The following is a 24,981-nucleotide window of genomic DNA, read 5'->3' as shown; positions in this document are numbered from 1 at the left end:
AAAATAATCATCTTTTTTTCATTAAAAAATGTCAATGCAACACAAAAGAAAAATAAAAAAAGGTTAGTGAAAGGAAAGGGCAGGAGAAAAGGGAGGATGGAAAAGAACTGAAAGGAAAGGACAGGAAAGAGAAGAGAAGTAAATAAAAGAAAGGAAATAAAAAGGTTTAAAAGATAAACAAGAAAGGAAATGTAGGAAATAAAGAAAATGAGTGGAATAAGGAAGAAAAGAAAAAAAGAAAGAAAGTCAGACATTACACAAACAGAATTTATAAACAGAATAAATAAAAAAGATAATAAACTGCAAGGAGGCAACAATGAATGGATTGATAAACAGACGGATGGATGTATGGATGGATGGGTGGATAAACGGATAAACTGATTTAGGAGGATAAACGGATGGATGGACGGGTAGGTGGGTGGCCGGTAGGATAAAAGAATGGATGGGTGAGTGGATGGATAAATGGATGGATGTACGAGTTGGTGGGAGGGGGGATAAACTGATGGATGGATGAGTGGGTGGGTGGATTAACGGATGGATAAACAGATGGATGGACGGGTGGGTGGATAAACGGATGGATGGACAGGCGGGTGGGTGCTTGGATAAACGGATGGATGGACCGGATAAATGGATGGATGGACGGGTGGGTGAATGGGAGGAAAAACGGATGGATTGACGGGTGGGTGGGTGGGAGGATAAACGGATGGATGGACGGGTGGGTGGGTGTTAGGATAAATGGATGGATGGATGGACGTGTGGGTGGGTGGGAGGGAGGATAAACGGATGGATGGACGGACGTGTGGGTGGGTAGGAGGGAGGATAAATGGATGGATGGACGTGTGGGTGGGTGTTAGGATAAATGGATGGATGGACGGATAAACTGATTTAGGAGGATAAACGGATGGATGGACGGGTAGGTGGGTGGCCGGTAGGATAAAAGAATGGATGGGTGAGTGGATGGATAAATGGATGGATGGACGAGTTGGTGGGAGGGGGGATAAACTGATGGATGGATGAGTGGGTGGGTGGATTAACGGATGGATAAACAGATGGATGGACGGGTGGGTGGATAAACGGATGGATGGACAGGCGGGTGGGTGCTTGGATAAACGGATGGATGGACCGGATAAATGGGTGTATGGACGGGTGGGTGGGTGTATGGACGGGTGGGTGGGTGGTAGGAAAAACGGATGGATTGACGGGTGGGTGGGTGGTAGGAAAAACGGATGGATGGACGGGTGGGTGTTAGGATAAATGGATGGATGGATGGCCGTGTGGGTGGGTGGGAGGGAGGATAAACGGATGGATGGACGTGTGGGTGGGTGTTAGGATAAATGGATGGATGGACGGGTCGGTGGGTGGGAGGATAAACGGATGGACGGATTGGAGAATAAACGGATGGATGGACGGGTGGGTGGGTAGGAAGATAAACGGATGGATGGACGGGTTGGTGGGTGGGAGGATAAACGGATGGATGGACGGGTTGGTGGGTGGGAGGATAAACGGGTGGATGGACAAGTGGGTGGGTGGGAGGGAGGATAAACAGATGGATGGATGGATAGAAGGAAGGAAGGAAGGAAGGAAAGAAGGAAGGAAGTCAGAAACTACACAAATGAGTAGAGAAATTCTCACACAGAACATCGTACATGAATATATTTAGCACTAAAACTCCATGGCTCTTGATGTCAGCATTTTCAGTACCTGTGCTGAGAGATTGTTCTTGTTCATGCCGCTCTCCTTCTTGCTCCTCCGTGCTCCTGTGAGTTTAGACAGGCCAAATCCACTGCTCACTCGAGACAGTTTGGACTGATTTGCCGGAGCTACAGCCTCTCCCCTGCTGATGCACTTCTTCTCATGGGCTGAATAAAACAGATAAAATACAAAACATTGGCTTTAGATAAGCACAAAGGGCTGAGTGTAGTACAGCACTCAAGGCTATTTCAGTCCTGAATTAAAGTTCTGCTGCCTGATTAAACAATTCTGTGTGTGTTTTTGTAAATATTGTTTCCTCTCACCGAGATGGTTCTGCCAGCTCTTGGCTGCGGGTTCCTCTAGCGCAGGCCGGGCAGTGACGATGTCCACGTGTCCTCGGTCGTTGACAGGAAGAGAGACTTTAAATATGTCCTCCAGCATCTGCCTCTTACTGTGCATTAGCTCAGTCCACACCCGGTTCACTGCCTTCAGCAGCAGTTGACGACCTATTGGCATTTACATTACATTTATTCACACGGCTGACGCTTTCATCCAAATTATTATACAACTGAGACGGGACGTGGAACAGCGGAACACATCAGAGTGGGTACAGTATAATTATAAGGCTTACAAGACAATATAAAATAACATAAAGGCTTTCAAAATCCAGCAAGAGAGAGTGAGAGAGAGAGAGAGATTAGACAGACAAACAGACAGACAGAGAGAAAGAGTGAGAGACAGACAGACAAAATGAGAGAAAGAGAGAGACTAACAGTCAAGCAGAGAGAGGAATAGATAGACAGACAGACAGACAGAGTCAGAGAGAGAGAGAGAGAGGTTAGACAGACAAACAGAGAGAGAAAGCGAGAGACAGAGACAGACAGAGAGAAAGATTAGACAGACAGACAGAAACAGAGAGAGACAGACAGACAGGGTGAGACAGAGAGACAAACACAGAGAGAAAGAGAGAGAGAGAGAGAGAGAGAAACAGAGAGAGAGAGAGAGAGAGAGAGAGAGAGAGACAGAGAGAGAAAGAAAGGGAGAGAGAGAGAGAAAGACTATTTCAGTGTGGCTATTACAGTTACATTCCTAAAGCCTTGTTGTGAGATGTGACAGATAGTCGTACCCTCACTGACATCCTGGCTCTGCTGTGTATCCGCCTCGTTCTCTGATGGCATCATGACATGCCAGGTGGTCATCCGAGCTTCAGCCTCCAGTCCAAACCCCTCCACGTTACTGCAACACAACACGAGGGTGATGTCATGAACCTTTGACACAGCTGATGTTGTGACAGCTAGAGCCATTTTCTGTTCACATCATTAATAACCGAGATGAAAATCAGACAGACTTCGTTTACACCACTGTATCTCATACAGGAACTTCATCCATGAGACGGGGCACGAACAGACTACATTTATTTACACCGTCGGCTAAAACTAATCTCCTACAATAAGGACTTAATGTAATTAAATACAGCCTGCAGCTCTGCAAATTGCACTTTTCAAACAACTGGAAAACTGGAACACTACAAAGTGTTAATTTACATATCAGACCAGGCCCAACAATCTCATGTGGCTACGATCTTAACCAAATACAGTCCAGATACAAGAAACCAGCTGGAAATGGAGGCAGAGTACAGAGAGTTTTTTTCTCGGTTTTATTCATCTAAACTTAAAATACTTAAAGATAATAAATTTAAAGATAGATAGATAGACAGACAGACAGACAGACAGACAGACAGACAGAAAGATATATAGATAGAAAGAGACAGACAGACAGACAGACAGACCGACCGACCGACCGTCAGACCAAATGGTCCGGTTGATAGACAGACAGACAGATAGCTAGACAGATAGATAGATAGATAGACAGACAGACATACAGATAGAAAGAAATAGACAGACAGACAGACAGACAAACAGACAGACAGAAAGATATATAGATAGAAAGAGACAGGCAGACAGACAGGCAGACTGATAGATAGATAGACAGACAGACAGACAGACAGACAGACAGACAGACAGACAGACAGACAGATAGATAGATAGATAGATAGATAGATAGATAGATAGATAGATAGATAGATAGTCAGATAGATAGACAAGCAGACAGACAGACATACAGACAGACTTTATTGATCCTATGAGGGAAATTCTTGAATGCTACAAGTAAGTTATACATTTAAACTCTTCTCTGTTCTAACACTGAACTTTCTTCTACACAGCTGAGTCCCTGGCAGTCTTCACATGACATCTAAACACCTAGCCCTTTCTTGAGTGCTTAAACTATAACTGTGCGTTATTTTTCCCTGAAATGACCTCACTACAGAGTTTCTTACCCTGTGACCCAGTGAACCAGCACTGACGTATTCATTAACAGAGACTTCTGTAGGTCACTCTGGATAAGGGCGTCTGCCAAATGCTGTAAATGATTGCTCACTTAAAAGTTCAAGAGCTCTGAATCAACCTGTACTCTTAATAAATGTGCAAGCAATATCTATGTGCTGTACATAAGTCACCTTTGAGAAAAGTTTGAGAGTCACTGATAAACATTAATGAACCTAGACGTTTATAAATAGCCACAGAAGCTGGGTAAAGAGAAAGTCAAGCATTTCTTCAGACCCCGGAGTTCTACAGGACATCCAGTGCCAAGCAGCAGCCAGGAATATGAGTGTTAAAGACATCACCTGGGCAAATCAAGTGACTTATATAAGCATCTATTCCTGACAATTGCTATAATTAAGTAATTCACAACGACTATCACATCACTTCAGTGATCGATTTCTCTCCCCGCTGTCCCGCCAGCCAGGTTAACGGCAGAGTAATTACATTTCGGTCTATTCACAGTGACTGATTTGTTTTTCACTGTGACTGATTTTGTTTCTGATTCAACACAAGTGTTATCTCTGCCTTCAGACAAACTATGGCATGGGCTCAGTGAAGATTTCTGAGTCAGCCTAGTAACCGTCTCCTGACAACGCAATCATCTGTGCCAAGCTGTTGTGTGCCAGTGTGAGTCAGAGACACGGGGGGTGGGGGAGGGGACCAAAAAACAGATGAAGGGGGGGGGGCAATCTCCAACCCACATACGGATGCTCAGACCTCATTTAAATGCAGTCGCAAAAGACCACGTCTGACAGACTGACATAAGCGAATTCATCATCGCTGTTTTAAATAACACTTCCCACAGAAGGACTATTTTCAGATGCAGAAAATACAACATTTCGCACAAATCAGATTCCGAACTGATCCTAACAAGTATTCTTACCGGTCTTGTAACCGGTCTTACCTCAAGTATTCTTACCGGTCTTCAACAGTCAACACTTGATCGGCCATGACCAATATTGTGTTGGTCCTCCTTTTGCTGCCGAAACAGCCCTGACCCATCATGCACTGTGTGTTCTGACCCCTTTCTATCAGAACCAGCATTAACTTCTTCAGCAGTTTGAGCAACAGTAGCTTGTCTGTTGGATCAGTTCACACGGACCAGTCTTCTCTACCCACATGCTTCAATCAGCCTTGGTCGCCCTTGACCCTGTCACTGGTTCACCACTATTCCTTCCTTGGACCACTTTTGATAGATACTGACCACTGCAGATCGGGAACACCCCACAAGAGCTGCAGTTTTGGAGATGCTCTGATCCAGTGGTCTAGCCATCACAATTTGGCCCTTGTCAAACTCGTTCAAATCCTTACGCTTGCCCATTTTTCCTGCTTCTAAAACATCAACTTTGAGGACAAAATGTTCACCTGCTGCCTCCCACTAACAGGTGCCATGATGAGGAGATGATCAGTGTTATTCACTTCACCTCTCACTGCTCATAATGTTATGCCTGATCGGTGTATGTGGAAATGATTTAAAGTGTCCTAGGGTCACTTTGTTTAAAAATGGCAGCATTTACAAATATAATATATATAAACAGATAGATTGGACATGTCCTCAATCTCCTCCTGCCAGAAGGCTAGCTAACTAGTAATACGCTAGCCCACATTTGCCACAGTAAACATAAATATGACTGGCACAAAACCATCCCAAATGTAACTATAACCTAATAAATTTCGATATCAGGTTTGCTCCTTCTCTTCAAGATTGCACACCAACATCATTACACTTTACAAGTTCCCACTGTGACCACTGCTTCTTTCTGGACCTGCCTGATCCATCCAGACGCTCTACCCCTGGTTGGAGTCTCGTCACTCACTGCTGCTGGGGATGGATCTGCATGGACAGCTTGTGATCTAGGGGTCTGCTGTGGACAGAACCACTTGGAAACTATAACACCGTCTCTGAACTGCTGCTGCATCTGTCAGCTTTCTGCAGGAAGTCTATAATAAACTCAGATACTGCACTGGCCTATCAGTTCCTCAACAGCTCTTGGTTGCTGTTGTAGAAAGGACATTACCAACAGTTACATTATTTACTGTCCAGTGTCACCCAAATGAGGATGAGGTTCCCTTCTGAGCCTGGATCCTCTCAAGGTTTCTTTCTCATATCAACTCAGGGAATTTTTCCTCGCCACCGTGGGCTCAGGCTTGCTCATTAGGGACAAATATTAGGGATAAATATTAGGGATAAATAGTAACTTAACTTCTGTAAAGCTGCTTTGAGACAACGTCCATTGTTAAAAGCAAAATGTATCTCAGAGTCAAGGCTCACCTGCCCGTGTGTAGATTGATTAAACAGTGTGCGAGGCAGGCCACGAATTCATGGTCGTGGTTTCCGGGTCCTAGCACCAGGTTGCGGTTTACTGTTAGCACACGCAGCGAGTCGAGCAGCGCCACCTGCTGGGGAACGGTTTTATGCGGTCGACAGAGTTGATACAGGACGGTGCGATTCAGGCAGTGATAGATGCAATCCAGTGACAATCCCTGGGATCTCCGCTTGGCCTAATGAAAGATGTAAAGGGAAAGATAAAGAGAAGATGGAGTTTAATAACTGAGTTCAAAAGACTGCTTCAGTGTGAAAATTTGAAACTAAAAAAAGGATAAAAAACAAAAAATAGATAGTGAGAAATTGTGGGAGATGAACAAAATACATTGAAATGTTTAAGCTGCAAAATGAGGGTGCCATTACTTCTTATAACTTTTAAATAATGTTTTGTTTCTTCAGCACAACCCCACATTATAACATGCAGGGTAATAAATCCAGGGAACAAAAGGCATTGCTTTTTTTTCCACAGAGTATGTGTTTAATTCAATCAGTATTCTCTAAAAGCATGCTCATCTGCTTGTTAGTGCAAAGCACACTAAGTTATTCAATGTTTACTCCGTCTCGCTGGGCTTTCTGCAACACTCTTCATACTTTGTGTTAATAATGTGTTTTTAATGTAACTCGCAGCCTGCATGAAAGGTTCGCTTGCCTGAAGAAGCCAGTCAGCTCAAGGAGCTTGTTTCTATGGTAACACACGGTTAACACTTTATATTACGGCTCCCTTGACTGACATTTATTTAGCACACGGTTAACATGAACAAGCCATGAACCTGAAACTCATTCATTTACTTAAAATAAAAACCAGCAGCACCATCAGTGAGAGAGAGAGAGAGAGAGAGAGAGAGAGAGGGAGGGCGAGGGAGAGAGAGAGAGAGAGAGAGAGAGAGAGAGAGAGAGAGAGTGAGTGAGTGTCAGAAAGACAGAGAGAGACAGACAGAGAGATGGGGGGTGGGAGAGAGAGAGAGAGAGAGAGAGAGAGAGAGAGAGAGTGAGTGAGTGTCAGAAAGACAGAGAGAGACAGACAGAGAGATGGGGGGTGGGAGAGAGAGAGAGAGAGAGAGAGAGAGAGAGAGAGAGAGAGAGAGAGAGGGAGAGGGAGATAGAAACAGAGAGAGAGAAACAGAGAGAGAGAGTCAGAGAGAGAGAGAGATGGGGTGAGAGAGAGAGAGAGAGAGAGAGAGGGAGATAGAAACAGAGAGAGAGAAACAGAGAGAGAGAGTCAGAGAGAGAGAGAGAGAGAGAGAGAGAGAGAGGGAGAGAGAGAGAGGGAGAGAGACAGAGACAGAGGGAGAGAGAGACAGAGAGTAAGAGAGAAAAAGAGAGAGGGAGGGAGGGAAAGAGAGAAAGACAGAGGGAGAGACAGAGACAAAGAGAAAAAGTGAGAGGGAGGGAGGAGAGAGAGAGAGAGAGAGACTTTGTTAGCTCTGTATATGCTTTATATATGCAGACAAATGTCATTTGCTAAAGTTAATGTAAAGTCAGTAACTCTGCATACTGAGATTTTGTACCCAAGAATAGCTGAGATCATAACAAAACATTTGGAGGGATTTGGATTGATAGACACATGAATTCCTGTCTGTTCAGTCTAAGGGTGCATTCCTACATCACATCAGTATCAGTGACCCAAATAATACTTGAAGAAGTGAACTAGGCCAGCAGTATGAACACTTGGTGGTACTGAAAAGAGACATGGCATGTACATAAGCAACTCTATCTATGAAGAGAAAGTCAAAAAAGACAGGCTAATCATGAGAAACAGGAATGTCTGGGTCTATCGGTTGTAATTAACGTCTGCTCTTCTAGCTATAATGTAACCTGTTTTCAGGTGAAACGGTCTGCAGTGGTCAGTAAAATGTTAAAACATCCTGTTGAGATCTTGATCACCTGGCTGATCAGCTGAACTATGAACTCCACCACCAGTTTGGACTCCTTATTGAACATGCCCTGCCACAGTTTGTCCACCACCCGCTGGGCAAAGTAAAACACGTTGTTGACCAGGACCTGGTAGTTTCCTCCAGTCGTGATGGGCATCGATGCGTCTTCTCCTGTGGGAAAATTCATAATCAAGAATGAGTGCCGAATAATTTTCTGGCTTCAGCATGTAATTGTGTCGTGTGAATGAACTCCTGACCTAGAAGCACATCAGCAGCAAGGAGATGTTCCATCACACCATCCAGGATGTAGGACTGGAACTCTTTCTGCTGGGTTCTGGTCGAGCGCTCGGGTGAAGACTGGAAATGAAACAAATATCACATCAGTTTTGGGCACACAAATGAACAGAGTAGAAATACTAGATTACAGTCTGGGGGAGAGTAAAGCATTTGTGATGGTTTAATTGCAGAGTTTATCTCTTTATGTCAATTTTTATTCACTACTAACTGATTTCCTCACACATGCTAGAGCAAAAGAGGTATAAGGCTGATCAGTTTGGTTTGTAAACAGTGTAGAGAAAGGAACCTCACCTCCAAAAGCAGGTCTAAAATGGGTGTCTGCTTGCTGGCAGGAGTCATACACAGGTTCTCCATGATCAACACCCTCATGAAATCAAACACGTACTTCTTAGCCGGGTGATTGGTCAGATACGTCTTGGCGCCCACATTACAGTATTCTGATTGGCTGCGGTTCATGCCCGTGTCGCCGGCGAAAGCTTTGAATTCTTCGGTAGGTGAGCCGGCTTCATCGTCCAAATCACTGACCTGAGATAAAGGTTCAAGAATCCCAATGAAGGAATGAATAGAATTTACACACAGTTGTGAAAAAAGGTGAAAAGGGGATTGTACCATCTCGGAGTACGGCCGGATATTGAAGGGGAAGACGGCAGCTGCGAGGGCGCATAGGAAATCTGGGCTGTGCCACATAGGTGCCAGGTCGGGCACGTTGTGATAGAGGTAACGGAAAAACTGCATCAGTGTGACGGGGTATTCCCTGAGCCATGAGCCTTCCTCTTCCGACTGCCAAGGCTATACACACAGAAATGACCCGAGCATAGATTAGTAAATGCCACAAAAATAGATTGATTAATAAATAAATAAACAAATAAATAAATAAATTAATTAATTTATGATCCAGTTTAGTATTCCATCAAAAATTATTATATATTATATATACCATTTTAAAATATTTTTAATAAGTGAGAAAAAATGGAGGTATTCAGCACCAAATAGTTTATAATGACTGAATACTTAAATTCGGTCATTTACATATACAAATGAACTCTGCTGTCTGGCTATCAGGGTTAAGGACATAAAAAAATAGGATTCAAGTTTGTTTATTTAAAATGTTTGAAATCTGTGAGAAAATAATTCTCGGTTTATTTTAGTATTACACATTAATATATATAGCCAAAAGTTTTGGGACACCCCTCCGAATCATTGAATTCAGGTGTTGTTTTTCAAGGGTTGGGCTCGGCCCCTTAGTTCCAGTGAAATGAACTCTTAATACTTCAGCATACCAAGACATTTTGGACAATTTCATGCTCCCAACATTGTGGGAACAGTGTGGGGATGACCCCTTCCTGTTCCAACATGACTGCACACCAGTGCACAAAGCAAGGTCCATAAAGACATGGATGAGCGAGTTTGGTGTGGAGGAACTTCACAGAGTCCTGACCTCAAGCTGAGGTCAGAGCAGAGATTGCGAGCAAGGCCTTCTCGTCCAACATCAGTGCCTGACCTCACAAATGCGCTTCTAGCGGAATGGTCCAAAAATTCCCATAAACACAATCCTAAACCTTGTGGAAATCCTTCCCAGAAGAGTTGAAACTGTTATAGCTGCAAAGCCGGGGCCAACTCCACATTACATTTATGTTCATCCCAAAGGTGTTTTATTGGGCTGAGGTCAGGACTCATGTTCATCCCATGAGGGGTGTCCAAAAACTTTTGGCAATATAGTGTACATTACAAAGCATTTTGGTTTTTGACCCATAGATCAATAAGGTATTCTCTGAACACAGACATAACCTGATCAAACTGTAGTAGTTTATCATAACTGTTACAGTTCACTGTATAATGTTCAAAATTATCACGATACATCAGCAGTCCATTATTCTGAGAACACTCAGAAGGCCAAACAAATAGAGGAGCTGAACCTCACCAGGTTCAGCATGCTGCGCAACATGGCCAGCAGGAGGAAGGCTGCCTCGGTACACACGTTGTGAATGGAGCCCACCACCGTAGCACTGGAGGCCGGGACCCCGAAGATGAATGTCCAGATGGAGTCCAGGTCAAACTGCACAGACACATGAAGTACAACACATCATTTCCTCTCCATTCTGTGTATTAGTTATGTAATGAGAACCTCCATATTACTGAGTTTATTTGATAAGAAAATTCAGGTCTGTTAATTTAATACCGACTTAAAGTGAACTTAACACTAATATAATGTTTTAATTTAGATGATAATAGAAACATGTTCTGTGTACAAAGAAATCGAATGATCTTAATCACTTATAAGAAATAACCTACTTATTTAATGCTAATGTTGGCTAAATGCATAAATAAGATGCACACAAATTACCATAAAACACTACATTCACACAAACGTGATACAGACCACAGACTCGTTTCCTCTGGAGTTTAGTCTATTAGTATATTATGGTTAGTAGAAGAAAAGGGGACTTGCATGCATGTGCATGAGTAACAACTCTTATGACTATTATGTATTATCTATGATGTATCTATTATATGAGCTTCGAACCCCGCGCTTTAGTGGTTCGTAGTTCGACACTATTTAAAAACAACAAAAGGAAAAATCCTATTTCTGCATTGCTCTGATAAACTATTATGTTGGGAAACATTTAGGAAACAAATTATTTCAAATTTGCACTGCTATTTTAAAAAAAAAAAAAGTTTTTCAATATATTACACAGCTGAACATTTAAGATTATTCTTCTTCTTCATTTTATTATTATTATTATTTATTTTATTACTTATATTTATTATTTTTTCTTTGTATTATTCTCTGTTTTTTCATCTAGTAAATAAAAATCAATACATTTGAAGGAGGACATGTGTACAATGCCCAGTATTGGACATTATTTTGTACTGAGCCAGTATTGACTATCATTATTCATTATTATTATTATTATTATTATTATAGTATCATTATTATTTATTAATTAATTTATTTTTTAATATTTATTTCCATCACATAAAAGGGCAGATATAAAACAATGTCATATAGTTTAAAGCAAGATAACAAAACATAAAATGAACATAAGGATAAACATGAAAGAAAACAAATAATAAATTAAAACAAACAAACAAACAAACAAACAAATAAATAAATACCAGGGCAAAAAAGAGCTATATAAGGGCAGTTACATACATTTAAAAAGCTTTAGATTTTTTATTGTTTTCAAAATATATTTTAAGATTGTATTGACTATTATTTTGTCCTGATTTAAAATGAAACAGTAATAAAAATATTTAGTTTCCAAATTTGCAAAATAACCATGATAAACACTTTCCAAAATGATCAGGCATAGATTTATGATTATTTTGCTTGTGTGTGCAGTGCAGTGATGTAAATAGATAGAAAAGGTATCCAGAGGAATAAAACACATGAAAAAGAGTAATAAAGGGACAGTATAGGGTACGGACAGAAAGCACACGGGTATGAGGACAAACGGTTAGAATGATTAGTAGGGGAAAAAAGGTTGCATACTGACATGTACCTGCAGGCTCTCAGGCAGCTCAGTGACAGGTTGCTGCAGGAAAAGAGCCATGAGCAGGAAGTAAAGCTCAGGCACATTGGTGTGCTTGGGCAGCAAGGTCTGCAGCACAGGAAATCCTGGGAAGTGACATGCGTCGCGGTTTATTTCACGTACAGTGGACCTGCCACCTGCACTGCGACCCACATTAAACCCTGAAACAACAGACAGAAAGAAATCAAGTGAGGTGAAGTGGAGTTTAAACGAGTAACTGTGTGGATGACGGGTTTTAGATTGATTGTGATCACGGTCCAATTCTCAGAGCTCTGATACACGATATTACTGAGGATGGTTCCACTTGGAAACCGTGAGGATGGCTTTAGACTGCAATTGATAGAGTTTTCTTATGATGGCTTAAGGCTACAGTTACTTTGACAGAATTGCTATGAACAGTTTTCTACTTAAGTATTTTCCTGGTTACATAGTTGCATTTTTTTGACCATATACACAGACCAGGCATAACAAGATGACCACCTGCCTAATATTGTGTTGGTCCCCCTTTTGCTGCCAAAACAGCCCTGACCCTTCATGCACTGTGTATTCTGACACCTTTCTATCAGAACCAGCATTAACTTCTTCAGCAATATGAGCAACAGTAGCACGTCTGTTGGATCAGATCAGGTCCAGCCTTCGTTCCCCACGTGCATCAATGAGCATTGGCCGCCCATGATCCTGTCATCGGTTCACCACTGTTCCTTCTTTGGACCACTTTTGATAGATACTGACCACTGCAGACTGGGAACACCCCACAAGAGCTGCAGTTTTGGAGATGCTCTGATCCAGTCATCTAGTCATCACAATTTGGCCCTTCATCAAACTCACTCAAATCCTTACGCTTGCCCATTTTTCCTGCTTCTAACATCAACTTTGAGGACAAAGTGTTCATTTGCTGCCTAATATATCCCACCCACTAACAGGTGCCATGATGAGGAGATCATCAGTGTTATTCACGTCACCTCTCACTGCTCATAATGTTATGCCTGATCGGTGTAGTACCATTATAGAAGATAAAATAATTTATCCACGATCCAGTGTCCCCCATATGAGGATGGTTCCTTCTTGAGTCTGCGTCCTTAAGACTTCTTCCTCCTATCATCTCAGGGAGTTTTTCCTTTACACTGTCAATTCTGGCTTGCTCATTAGGGACAAATGTATATATCCTGACTATATATATATTTGTACAAAGGAAAAGCGCTATTCACATAAATAAGAATTGGTATCAGTACCGTATCATAAAAATGCAAACCAGTGCAACTGATGCAGCTCTATCAGCCAGATAAAACAGTACTGTCCTATAAGATCATGTCACGTTACTCACCGAGCACGGTACCGATTTTATTAGTGAGCACCGAATCGGTGTGCTCGAGCCAGCCTCCTCCGCACAGACCCTCTTTAAAGCGAGTGAGGATGCTCTGATTGCTCAGCAGCACCACAAGTATCCAAAGTGCCACAGTCACTGTGCTTGAGTGAATGTGTTCCTCCATGAACATCAGCAGCCAATCAAATCCCAGCGTGCGCACGAGCTCCTCGCAAGCCCTGCAGGAAGGAGAGTTAGGGACACGTTATAGCAGCGGGAATAACTGATGACTCTGTGACATGTCTGTTTATTATACTTTCTTTACAAAATGCTCTCGAAAAGCGATAGAAATATGCACATGCAAAGCACTCCCTTTGTTTAAAGTGGACACTTTACGGTATATGCTCACAGTAATGAGATCATTAAAGGATAATAGTGAAACATTACTGTGCATTAACGGTGCATTTCTCCTTGGAGCTGAAAAGCAGCTTGAGCAGGATGTCTAGCAGTCGATTGCGGAGCAGGATTACATTGGAGGACAGCAGACCTCCAAAATCCTCTTCGTTTCCTGGACAGAATGCGGGCAGTCAGAATTACTATTCACTACTGAGGAAGTCTCGGTTCACAATTTGCATACAAAAATGAAGCACGTCGGACATTTCAGGTCTAACATTTAAATCAGGAATGGCATTAATATGTGCAGACTCGTGTGTGTGTGTGTGTGTGTGTGTGTGTGTGGTCACAGTCTCACCTCCATCAACCTTCTCCTCGTTATTAACCTCCATAACCACAAACTTCTCACAGACTGCAAACGTGGGCAAAGTGGAGGAAATGAACTGGCCGAACCTAAAATTAAAGCAGAAAAGTACTTTAAAGGGCCAGAAGATGTTTACCCAACATTTAGGGATTTATTAATGCACTTAAGTTTATTAATGGTCCTTATAAAACCCAACGCATTTAAGTTTTATTGCGCCAACAGAAATAAAACGATCTGATGCAGCTATAACTACAATTTAAGGTTTGACAATTTTAAACAATGATTAACATAAAAAAGATTTTTATACGGAGGTTGGTGATGTTTTTGCCTAATCCAGGAACAATCGTTCCACAAAATGACACTTGTGATGTTTGTTTTTAATGGAGTGATGGTGAATGGTGTACCGGAGGAGGTCGTAGGAGTTGGGGAAGCCCTGCAGGAGCAAGCTGAGCACGTTGCTGATGGCGGCTACGGTAGGCTGAGACAGTGTTTGGTCCCTCAAAGTCAGAAGTAGTTTGGGGATCAGCTGAAACTCCCGCAAGAGCTTAGCATTCTTAGCAGCCTCACTACAATCAGAAGACAAGGACCCATATAAATTGAGTGGATTATTTACTAAAAAGAAACGTTTCAAACAGCAGTCCTGTCTGGAATGAAAAGCCTCACCTGGATTCGGTCAGGAGTTCAATGAAGTGCTCAAACAGAGACAGGTGCAGTTCATATGGTGCATGCAGCCATACCTGTGGGGGGAAAAGTGTATATATCTATCATGAAGTGTCTAAAGTCTGCATCAACTAACCATTAGTATATACTCAATATAGCTAGAGCTGCTCCTCAAGAATTTTACTGACCACACTGCCCAGACACTTACATCAGCTTCACATACAAAACCTAATACTCACCTTCAAGACAACTGGTTCAAGACAAAGACACAGATAAATCCTAATCAAAACCTGGTTAAAGAGAAGATAACAGACTGATTCCTAGCTAAACCTAAACCGGGTTAAAGAAGAGACACCAGACTGATTCTAACCTAAACCGGGTTAAAGAAGAGACACCAGACTGATTCTAACCTAAACCGGGTTAAAGAAGAGACACCAGACTGATTCTAACCTAAACCGGGTTAAAGAAGAGACACCAGACTGATTCTAACCTAAACCGGGTTAAAGAAGAGACACCAGACTGATTCTAACTTAAACCAGAATAAAGAGAAGATAACAGACTGATTTCTACCGAAACCTAAACGGGTTCAAGAGAAGGATAACAGACTGATTCTATACTAGACCTGGTTAGGGACAGGATAACAGACTGGAGCTTGTTTAAGAAAAGGTACCAGACTGCACAGTCATATTACAGTGCTGGAAAAGTGCAGTAGTTGTACCTCAAAGTCACAGAGCAGGTCTTGGAAGGCGGTGGAATTGGGAATGATGGAAGTCTCGTGGCCGCTGTCTACCGTGCCCACTAACGAGAAGGTCAGATGCAGGATGTGGCTGTTTAGTAGTGAGCGCTTCTTCTTCAGCAACATGGCCAGCAACTGTAGACAGACGCAGACAGAAGATATATACTACCTAATAACAACAACGCATAACAGAGCGGTTATAACATTAATAAAACAGCACTAGGGTCATTCTTCAGTGTGGTGGAATCAATAATCTGGTTATAAAAGAATAAAACAGAAAGGCAAATAGAGTCTTGATTAAGACTAATCCACACGTGCTTACCTGGTAGCCTTTGATGCGCTCCATCTCTTTGCTGGCCAGCGGGTTGCTCTTGACCACACACACCAGAGCTTTGACGGCTGCGTACAGCCCTTCCACGTCTGACGCCATTGCAACTAAACCAAGGATGGCGGCAGCACCACCTACATACTGCAACGTGGTGGCAACCGGGATGGGCACAAAGGTTCTCACACCTGCAGGGAAGATCAGGGAGAAATCCGTGTTTCTACTGAGGAGAATTAACATACTGAAATTGCATAGCTGTAAAACTATATTAAAAAAACTCATTCATACCCAGGTAGCCTATTACAGCAGCGCCGATGGTCCTGGCAGGTCCGATCAGATGGCCTGCAGCGTTGTGGATGAGCTTTACTGGAGTGGCGTTCTCGTGAGATGAGACTGCCAGCTGTAAAGGGGTTTCAGGATATTTTCAGTACAGAAATATGTAATGGCGCACATAAACCAGAGACTGTTATATTAAACACGGATAAGGGCATTAACATCTCCCTCACATGGAATTATATTTATTATCGCCAGTGGGAAACGACTTTTACCCAAAAGTACCACCTGGCATTAAACTCCATCTTCATGTTATTACGTCCTGACTATAACACACCTGGCTGTGAAGGGACACGGAGACTTGCTGATGCTGCTATTCTGCAATACTGCTGAGTCGGCACTTTAACTTCTCTTACAAACTCTGTCCAAAAATCCAAGTCTGCTGCCGAATTTTATTGAACTATTCACACGTGGACAAAACTGTTGGTATCCTTCCATTAAAGTAAGAAAAACCCACTGAAATACTGACAAAAGTAGTAATAAATAAAAAAATTCACTAATGAAAATCAGACATAGCTATTAAATTGTGGACAACCTTTTGAGGCAATCACTGCAATCGAGCGATTTCCTGTAACTCTCATTGAGACTTCTGCACATGTCCACAGGTATTTTGGCCCAGTCCTCGTGATGATTAAACTTCTCCAGGTGTCTCAGGTTTGAAGGGTGTCTTCTCCAGACTGCATGTTTCAGCTCTTTCCACAGATGTTTATTAGGATTTAGATCAGGGCTCTTCTTCAGAATAATCCAATGTTTTGTTCTTAGTCATTCTTGGCGTTTTTAGCTGTGGGTCATTATCCTGTTGGAGGACCCGTGACCTGCGACCGAGACCAAGCTTTCCGACACATTTCGCTCCAGAATGCCTTTATAGTCTCGAGATTTCATTGCACTCTGCACAGAATCAAGACACGTTGTGCCAGATGCAGCAAAGCAGCTCCAGAACATAACCGAGCGTCCTCCATGCTTCACAGTAGGTACAGTATTCTTTTCTTGGTATGCTTTGTTTTTGCGTCTGTGAACATAGAGCTGATGTGACTTGCCAAAAAGCTCCAGTTTTGTCTCCTCTGTCCATAGGACAAGCCAGAAAGCTTCTGGGAGAATGTACCAACAGTTCTGTCCATGTGTGTATGTGGAATACTAATACACTGTTGAAACATTTCTCAAACAACAGCATCTTATCCTTAGCAAACAAGTTTGATGTTATTTATTAAGAGGTGAAGTGATAAAAAGTTTGTATGGTGGTACTGATGGGAAATTTATTTTAGGCATCTTTTCTTTATTGATATCGTACACATAACCCTGAAGAGAACAGCGAGGTTGTTCACCTGTTTGGCGATGGCTTTGCTGTCCAGTTTGTTGTAGGCCTTGCGGATCTTGGCTACTGTGAGGGCCGAGACGGAGAGGGCGTAGAGACTGAAGGATACTTTTTCCTCTGGAACCAGTGATACAGGACATGGAGGAACTGCTTCAGCCTTCGAGTCTTTACCTGTGGCGGAGACAAACGAATACAAGGAGCCAGTATCAGATGTTTGTTTAGACAAGAGAGAGTACGAGTGCACGCTTTTGACTTTGACATTTCTTCCCTCTCATGGAACGCAATTAATTCTCTTTCTGGAGAGTCAAGGGTTTGCTTGAAGGTTGCTATGGCAACACTTAATTTGCAAGCCTGAAGCACAGAGAAACCTGAAGGATCTCTGCTTGAGACTTGAATTCTTAATTCTACATACTAAAACGGTTTCTTTTTCATTCAAATTTCTATGAATTTATAGGATAATGACACCGCTTCTTGATCGAATCCTAAACTAGCATCTACAGCGCAGATTTTTACCTAAAAAACCTACTTAAATGTAGATCCTTTTGAAATTACTAAACATTTAACAGTCATACTATTCACATCTTTATAAATAACCCAACCTTTTGAATGAGTTAAATCCATGAAGTCAAATATACACATCTAAACACATGTGCAAAATGAATTAAACCTATCCGAGCTTAGCTAAAATAACTCACAAGGCAAGTAGACGGCCTGGAAGCTGCCCACATAGTTAGGTCCCAGCTCGTAAATGGTGCTCACGCTGGCAGCAGGCAGCACTTCTTCTAGGAAGTGTGTAGGTCCTAAACGCCACACCAGAGAGGAGAGCTGCCGCTGAGCAGGAGGACTCCCGATGTAGCCGTACACTGTGCTTACCACGGGAGCGTTGGCAGCCCCGGAGCCGCCAGGCACACTGTGTACATAGTGGAGCTAGACAGAGAGACAGAGAGTGACATTGAGAAGCTGAAATGGAGGAAGTGACTGTGTGGTTTGCTCTGTCGCTTTATCTGATCAGAGGAATCGGAGGAAAACCACAAAGGAGGTGTTATAAATTTCACTAGAGCCTTGAATAGATTAGCTTATGTTCTTTATCTCAGCTTAGTAATGTACAATATAATATATACATATTGCATGTAATTATAAACAAAATAAAAAATAGTTTTTTAAATTTTAAATAAGTAATAAAATTTTTATATATCTATATATATATATATCTATCTATATATATCTATCTATATATATCTATATATATATATATAGTTTTTTTTTTTTACATGCATTCAATTATATTTATATGAAATTAAAGAGAGATTTTATAATCCACTGATAAGATATATTGGTTATTAGTAAATCAGTTAAATGAGATTGCTTTTTATATCCACTATAACTCTATTGTGATAAAATCTAAAAGTAATAGCCTGAACAGAATTGAAGGACCAGAGATATAAAACAAGCACACAGAAAACAAGCAACACTGGTCAAACCAACTAAGTGTAAAAGCTGGATAATGGCACTTCATAACTATAATTAACTGAAAAAGGGCAGTATTATGAGCCATGGAGAAGCTGTTTCACTGAATACAATTAATGCATACACAGCAAGTACAGAAAATACTACTAAAAAAATCCACAAAAGGAAATTTGAACCTGCTGAATGAACTCCAAGAAAATTAAGGAGTGTTCATGTCGTGTGTCTCACCTTGACCGTGTTGACCAGCTGGCCGTCGATGTAAAGTGTAGCCATGCTGTTCTTCAGCATCCCTTTGCTCATGACCAGCACCAGGTGGTGCCACTGGCCCTCGCTGATGAGGTCAGCGCAGCGGAAACGGGCGCAGCACGGCAGCAGCTCGTAGAACGACGACTCCTCGCTGAAGTCATCCGCTGTGGAGCGAACCACAAAGGAAGTGAGGTCACACACACTGAACCACAGACCGAAAGAAAGTAAACTGGAAAGTCTATCTATTCTAATGAGAGATACTAGAGATATACAAATACAAACAATACAGCAACATGCTTCATCTCCCATGCACATAGCCTCAGACCAAAGAAAAATGAATCATTATGCTTATAAATATACATCTGGGTCTAAGACAAAAAATGTGCCTAATTTGTATTCCAGGTTGGTTTATTTGACTGAAAATTAACAACAGGCCCAAAATAGAACTGTTCTTGCTTCTCTGTTACCTATTAAATGTGCATATAAAAGTACAAGGTTGTGGGGTTATAGGATAAAAGTCTGCAATTTCTAAAATCCTTACAAAGAAAAACAGAATTATAATAATAAAAATAAATAAATGAATAAATAAATAAAAATTAATATAATAATAAAATTAATATTTTTTTTTTAGAATTTATATAATATTTTTTAAACTATTTTTTGCAACTTTTATTTATAATTACATAGCCATAATGAATTTTTTTTTGCTATTTAAAAACCCCTTTCCATCTTTGGCCCATATACACTATATCAGTCATACACACAGTCTTAACTCCCTAAAACTCCCGTAGGTCCCGACCTACATTCCTCATTCTCACATAAACGCATTTTCTATTATTTTCACACTAGAAACTGAATAATTCATAGCAGCTGCTGAATAATGTGCTTGAGGATCATGAACTGAATATTAGGCTTGGACTTTAAGGGACCTATTTCATTAAATCTAAATAATTACACATAATATAGCATTATGAACAGAAAGTGGCTTGCCGTAGCTCTGCAGTAGCTCCTCTTTGGTGGAGACGATGAGTGAGCGGTCTTTGGCTGAGAGGACGATGGCCAGACAGACATAGTGCTGCTCGGACGCCGTGGCTCTCCTCACGACGGTTAGTAAACGCACCGGGTGTGTTTGTGGAGACGTGCTGAAATGCTCCACGCAGAACCAGGTGGAGTAACTGAGGCCCGACGGAGGAGGAAACAACCGTTCACCTGTGAACGAGATCAGGAATACGTTAGGAACATTAAACTGAATTCGGGTGCTGTGGAAGAAGCAGCTCAATACGAGAACACACACACATATTCATTTCTACATCCCTGCATTTATTTAGAGTGTGTGTGAGAGAGCAAGTTTCGCATTTATTCCGTTTGAATCAAACCCTGGTGCGTCTTCCTGCATGGTGTGGTTTGTTTGTGTGAGTAAGAACGCTCGGGTGCTGACCAGAACAGCCGGTGTGAGACAAATGGACAGAGCTGAAGCGCTGCAGGAATGATGTGCAGCATACTGAAGAGTGGTGTAGACGAACAAAACGTGCAAAATGTTTGTATTCTGACTTATAAACAAAACGGAAAATGAACAGCGAAAAAGTGTAATTATATTTGGACCAACAAACAAACCAGAAATGATCTCTCTATTTACTCCACACTTTGCAAATTCCATCTTTCTTCCAAACATGCCCGTGATTTTGTAGTGATTTTCATCTGTTTAAATATCTGCACTGTCAAATCAAACTGTAAATGAGCCAAAAGTATTTATTTATTTTACTCTGATATTTATCAGTGTGATTTACTTTGAATAAATATGTCTAAATTATTTTAGGGGGAATAAAAACTAGACAAAGCACACAGCAGTCCACCCAGACATCCAGCTGTTCCAAAAACAAGGGGGGGGTATTTTATGGGTGTCTACCTTTGAGCAAGAAAATAAACAACGTAAATAATTAGTCATTAGTGACAGAATCTTTTTGGAGCTTCTAACACACTCACTCACTGACTCACTCACTGACTCACTCACTGACTCACTCACTGACTCAAACACTGACTCACTCAAACACTGACTCACTCACTCAAACACTGACTCACTCACTCAAACACTGACTCACTCACTCAAACACTGACTCACTCACTCAAACACTGACTCACTCACTCAAACACTGACTCACTCATTCATTCACTCACTCAAACACTGACTCACTCACTCAAACACTGACTCACTCACTCAAACACTGACTCACTCACTCAAACACTGACTCACTCACTCAAACACTGACTCACTCATTCACTGAAACACTGACTCACTCAAACATTCACTCACTGACTGACTCACTGACTTACTCAAACACTCACTAAATGACTCACTCACCGACTCACGCAATGACTCAATCACTGATTTACTCAAACACTCACTCATTCATTCACTCACTCAAACACTGACTTACTCACTCATTCCCTCAAACACCGACTCACTCATTCACTGAAACACTGACTCACTCAAACATTCACTCACTGACTTACTCAAACACTCACTAAATGACTCACTCACCGACTCACGCAATGACTCAATCACTGATTTACTCAAACACTCACTCACTGACTCCCTCCTTGACTCACTCACTAATGCACTCACTCACTAATGCACTCACTGACTGCCTGATTCACTCACTGACTGACTGACTCACTCACTGACTGACTGACTCACTCACTGACTGACTGACTGACTCACTGACTGACTGACTGACTCACTCACTGACTGACTGACTCACTCACTGACTGACTGACTCACTCACTGACTGACTGACTCACTCACTGACTGACTGACAGACTCACTCACTGACTGCCTGATTCACTCACTGACTGACTGACTCACTCACTGACTGACTGACTCACTGACTGACTGACTGACTCACTGACTGACTGACTGACTCACTCACTGACTGACTGACTGACTCACTCCCTCCCTCCCTCCCTCCCTCCCTTACTGACTCAGTCACTCATTGACTCACTGACTGACTCACTGACTGACTCACTGACTGAATCACTCTGTACCAAAAACATACGCTGTTTGGATTCCCATCCATTCCGGCCATCAGGAAATCAGACACTTAACAGAGCGACAAGGAGAAATGTGTGAGGCAGAGATCTGAGGCTTCAGGCTGCCTTTGAGAATGTGAATGAAAATTCTTCAGCCAGCGGCAGAGATGACGTCATGCGCGGAAAACTAGGTCAGAGGACATGCTGCAGGAGTCTGTCTATAAATACTGAAAACATCCATTTACTTTCCCCAGGGAGGAAGGATAAGAACAGAGACTGAGTTGGAGAGGGAGAAACAGAGAGAGAGAAAGATAGAAAACTGGTAGAGAGTCAGACATCCATCTATGCGGCGTGTGCGGAAGATAGAGAGATGGGAAAGAGGGAGCGAGGGATCTAAAAAGCTGTGCCTGCATCATCGCATTAATACTACATAATACTGCCACTCAGCAGCGCTGCACCAGAGGAGACTTAAAGCACACACACACTCTTTACGTCACTAGATACACACATTTGTCCCTCTCTCCTGAGCTCTCAGGTGCCTCTTAGTATTTATTCTCATCACTTCTGCTTTCTGCTTTCTCTAAAACTCCAAGACCTCTCGTCCTTTCTTGTCTAACTCTGTCTCAAGTCCTTTATCTTTATCAGCAGCTGCATCGCTTTGTTGGATACAGGCCGTGATTGAGTGGGTACTGTCTGCTGAGTCAGTGCTTGCGGTGCTGGTGTGTGTGTGTGTGTGTGTGTGTGTGTGTGCAGATACTGACCGTTCCCCATGCCACTGACAACAGCTCCGTCGTTCACTCCAGATGTGTTAGTGTTGTTGGATGGTGCGTTGTGAGGAGCCAGGCTCGGTAGAAACAAACACCTGGGGAATAAAAAAAACCCGAGATAAAGAGGTGTTGAGCACAGAGCAGATAACACCCTATTGTCCATCTGACACTACAGTGGACATTCAGTTCCTCGTAACTAATGTGTGGACAGTGGACATTCACGCTGCTGTCTTTTTCCAGCTTCTTGGCTTACATCAGTGGAAGGTTTGATGTCTCTTGTGTTCTGATGCTTTTCTGCACAAGATGGCTGTATAGAGTGATTATTTGAGCTAGCTAGTCTGGCCGACTTCTCTTATTTCTACTTCCATATCTAGATGCTTTTTTTTGCTTTTAATACCATTCTGTGAAGACCGCAGTGCAGGAAAATGCGGTTTAAATAACATGCTTTAAATATTTCTTTTAACACCATCTTTCTGCTTCTTTTTCTATCCTGTGGCAAAATGTACTAATAATAGCACTCGTCTTTATCTGCATGTATGTGTGTAAATGTGTGTAGTTATCCATTTAATACACCAATCAGGCATAACATGAGCAGTGAGAGGTGAAGTGAATAACACTGATGATCTCCTCATCATGGCACCTGTTAGTGGGTGGGATATATTAGGCAGCAAGTGAACATTTTGTCCTCAAAGTTAGAAGCAGGAAAAATGGGCAAGCGTAAGGATTTGAGCGAGTTTGACAAGGGCCAGATTGTGATGGCTAGACGACTGGATCAGAGCATCTCCAAAACTTCAGCTCTTGTGGGGTGTTCCCGGTCTGCAGTGGTCAGCATCTATCAAAAATGGTCCAAGGAAGGAACAGTGGTGAACCGGCGACAGGGTCATGGGCGGCCAAGACTCACTGATGCACGTGGGTAGAGAAGGCTGGCCCGTGTGATCCGATCCAACAGATGAGCTACTGCTCAAATTGCTGAAGAAGTTAATGCTGGTTCTGATAGGAAGGTGTCAGAATACACAGTGTATGATGGGTCAGAGCTGTTTTAGCAGCAAAAGGAGGACCAACACAATATTAGGCAGGTGGTCATAATATTATGCCTGGCTGGTGTATTTTGACACTTTAAATTCAAGAAACCATAATCACTTTATTAAGAACACTATACTAATGCTGGTTAAGATATCTCTTTACTCTCAAATCAGCCACGATTCTTCATGGCATGGATTTCACAAGATGTTGTTGACAGCATTCTGAGAAAACTCTAGGGACGGCTGTATGTGAAAACCCCTGAAGATCAGTAGCTTTAGAAACGCTCAAACAGCTGCGCCAGGATCAAAATCACGGAGATCACGTTTTTCCCCTTACTCTAGTTGATGTGAATATCACCTGAAGCTTCTGACTTGTATCTGCATGATGGCTTGTTTTGCACTGTACTGCTGCTACATGATTGGCTGATTAGATAACTGCCTGAATGACTAGATGTACAGGTTTTCTGTTTCCTGTGATTATATTACATTATATTTTAAGCTTGCCCTGGCTCCCCCCCCATCAGAGATTATATTGGATAAGGAACCGATTTAACAGATGCGGCAGTAAAAACAGTCGAGTGGGATTTTCCTCGCGCAGTCAATGCCACACTTTGATCGAGTTGTTGGACAGTAAATACGTGTTATACAGAAATGGACAGAAGCCTAATGGGCTGGGATTGTAATCAGATGTCGAAATGTCCACAACACTCCTGTGTAAAGCTGCTACTACAGAAAGCATAATGTATTAGAACGAGCACATTGAAATAAAGCCATGAGAGGGAAATGGATCTACTCTGTGATATGAAGGAATAATAAATCAGACAGTTAGCAGTTCTCATTACAGCTGCCAACATCGTCCCTACAGAGTCCAATTTACTCCAAATACACACGCTCCTGATATTATCAGGCTGGACTAACAG

At 42.1% G+C, this 24,981-nt stretch overlaps 1 protein-coding gene across 5 annotated transcripts in view; it reads right to left on the bottom strand.

The window, feature by feature from the left end:
- Window positions 1-24,981, bottom strand: part of wdfy3 (WD repeat and FYVE domain containing 3) — a 95,125-nt gene that overhangs the window by 22,316 nt on the left and 47,828 nt on the right. For 4 of the 5 annotated variants that reach the window (XM_058375128.1, XM_058375125.1, XM_058375126.1 and 1 more), the window contains 23 exons: window positions 23,034-23,134; window positions 20,236-20,454; window positions 19,228-19,409; window positions 18,228-18,459; window positions 17,543-17,703; window positions 16,176-16,287; window positions 15,885-16,075; window positions 15,545-15,697; window positions 14,830-14,903; window positions 14,571-14,732; window positions 14,161-14,255; window positions 13,857-13,977; window positions 13,431-13,648; window positions 12,071-12,267; window positions 10,495-10,629; window positions 9,183-9,362; window positions 8,865-9,098; window positions 8,534-8,633; window positions 8,287-8,447; window positions 6,349-6,578; window positions 2,819-2,928; window positions 2,016-2,198; window positions 1,702-1,859 (listed from right to left, as the gene is read on the bottom strand). In XM_058375128.1, the coding sequence (XP_058231111.1) occupies window positions 1,702-1,859; window positions 2,016-2,198; window positions 2,819-2,928; window positions 6,349-6,578; window positions 8,287-8,447; window positions 8,534-8,633; window positions 8,865-9,098; window positions 9,183-9,362; window positions 10,495-10,629; window positions 12,071-12,267; window positions 13,431-13,648; window positions 13,857-13,977; window positions 14,161-14,255; window positions 14,571-14,732; window positions 14,830-14,903; window positions 15,545-15,697; window positions 15,885-16,075; window positions 16,176-16,287; window positions 17,543-17,703; window positions 18,228-18,459; window positions 19,228-19,409; window positions 20,236-20,454; window positions 23,034-23,134 (3,709 nt within the window). The remainder of the gene's footprint in view (window positions 1-1,701; window positions 1,860-2,015; window positions 2,199-2,818; window positions 2,929-6,348; window positions 6,579-8,286; window positions 8,448-8,533; window positions 8,634-8,864; window positions 9,099-9,182; window positions 9,363-10,494; window positions 10,630-12,070; window positions 12,268-13,430; window positions 13,649-13,856; window positions 13,978-14,160; window positions 14,256-14,570; window positions 14,733-14,829; window positions 14,904-15,544; window positions 15,698-15,884; window positions 16,076-16,175; window positions 16,288-17,542; window positions 17,704-18,227; window positions 18,460-19,227; window positions 19,410-20,235; window positions 20,455-23,033; window positions 23,135-24,981) is intronic. The other variant, XM_058375127.1, reaches the window with a different exon arrangement.

Source organism: Hemibagrus wyckioides, linkage group LG22 (assembly GCF_019097595.1).
Source record: "Hemibagrus wyckioides isolate EC202008001 linkage group LG22, SWU_Hwy_1.0, whole genome shotgun sequence".
In the NCBI taxonomy this organism is placed as follows: domain Eukaryota; kingdom Metazoa; phylum Chordata; class Actinopteri; order Siluriformes; family Bagridae; genus Hemibagrus; species Hemibagrus wyckioides.
This window is presented reverse-complemented; position numbering and strand designations above follow the sequence as displayed.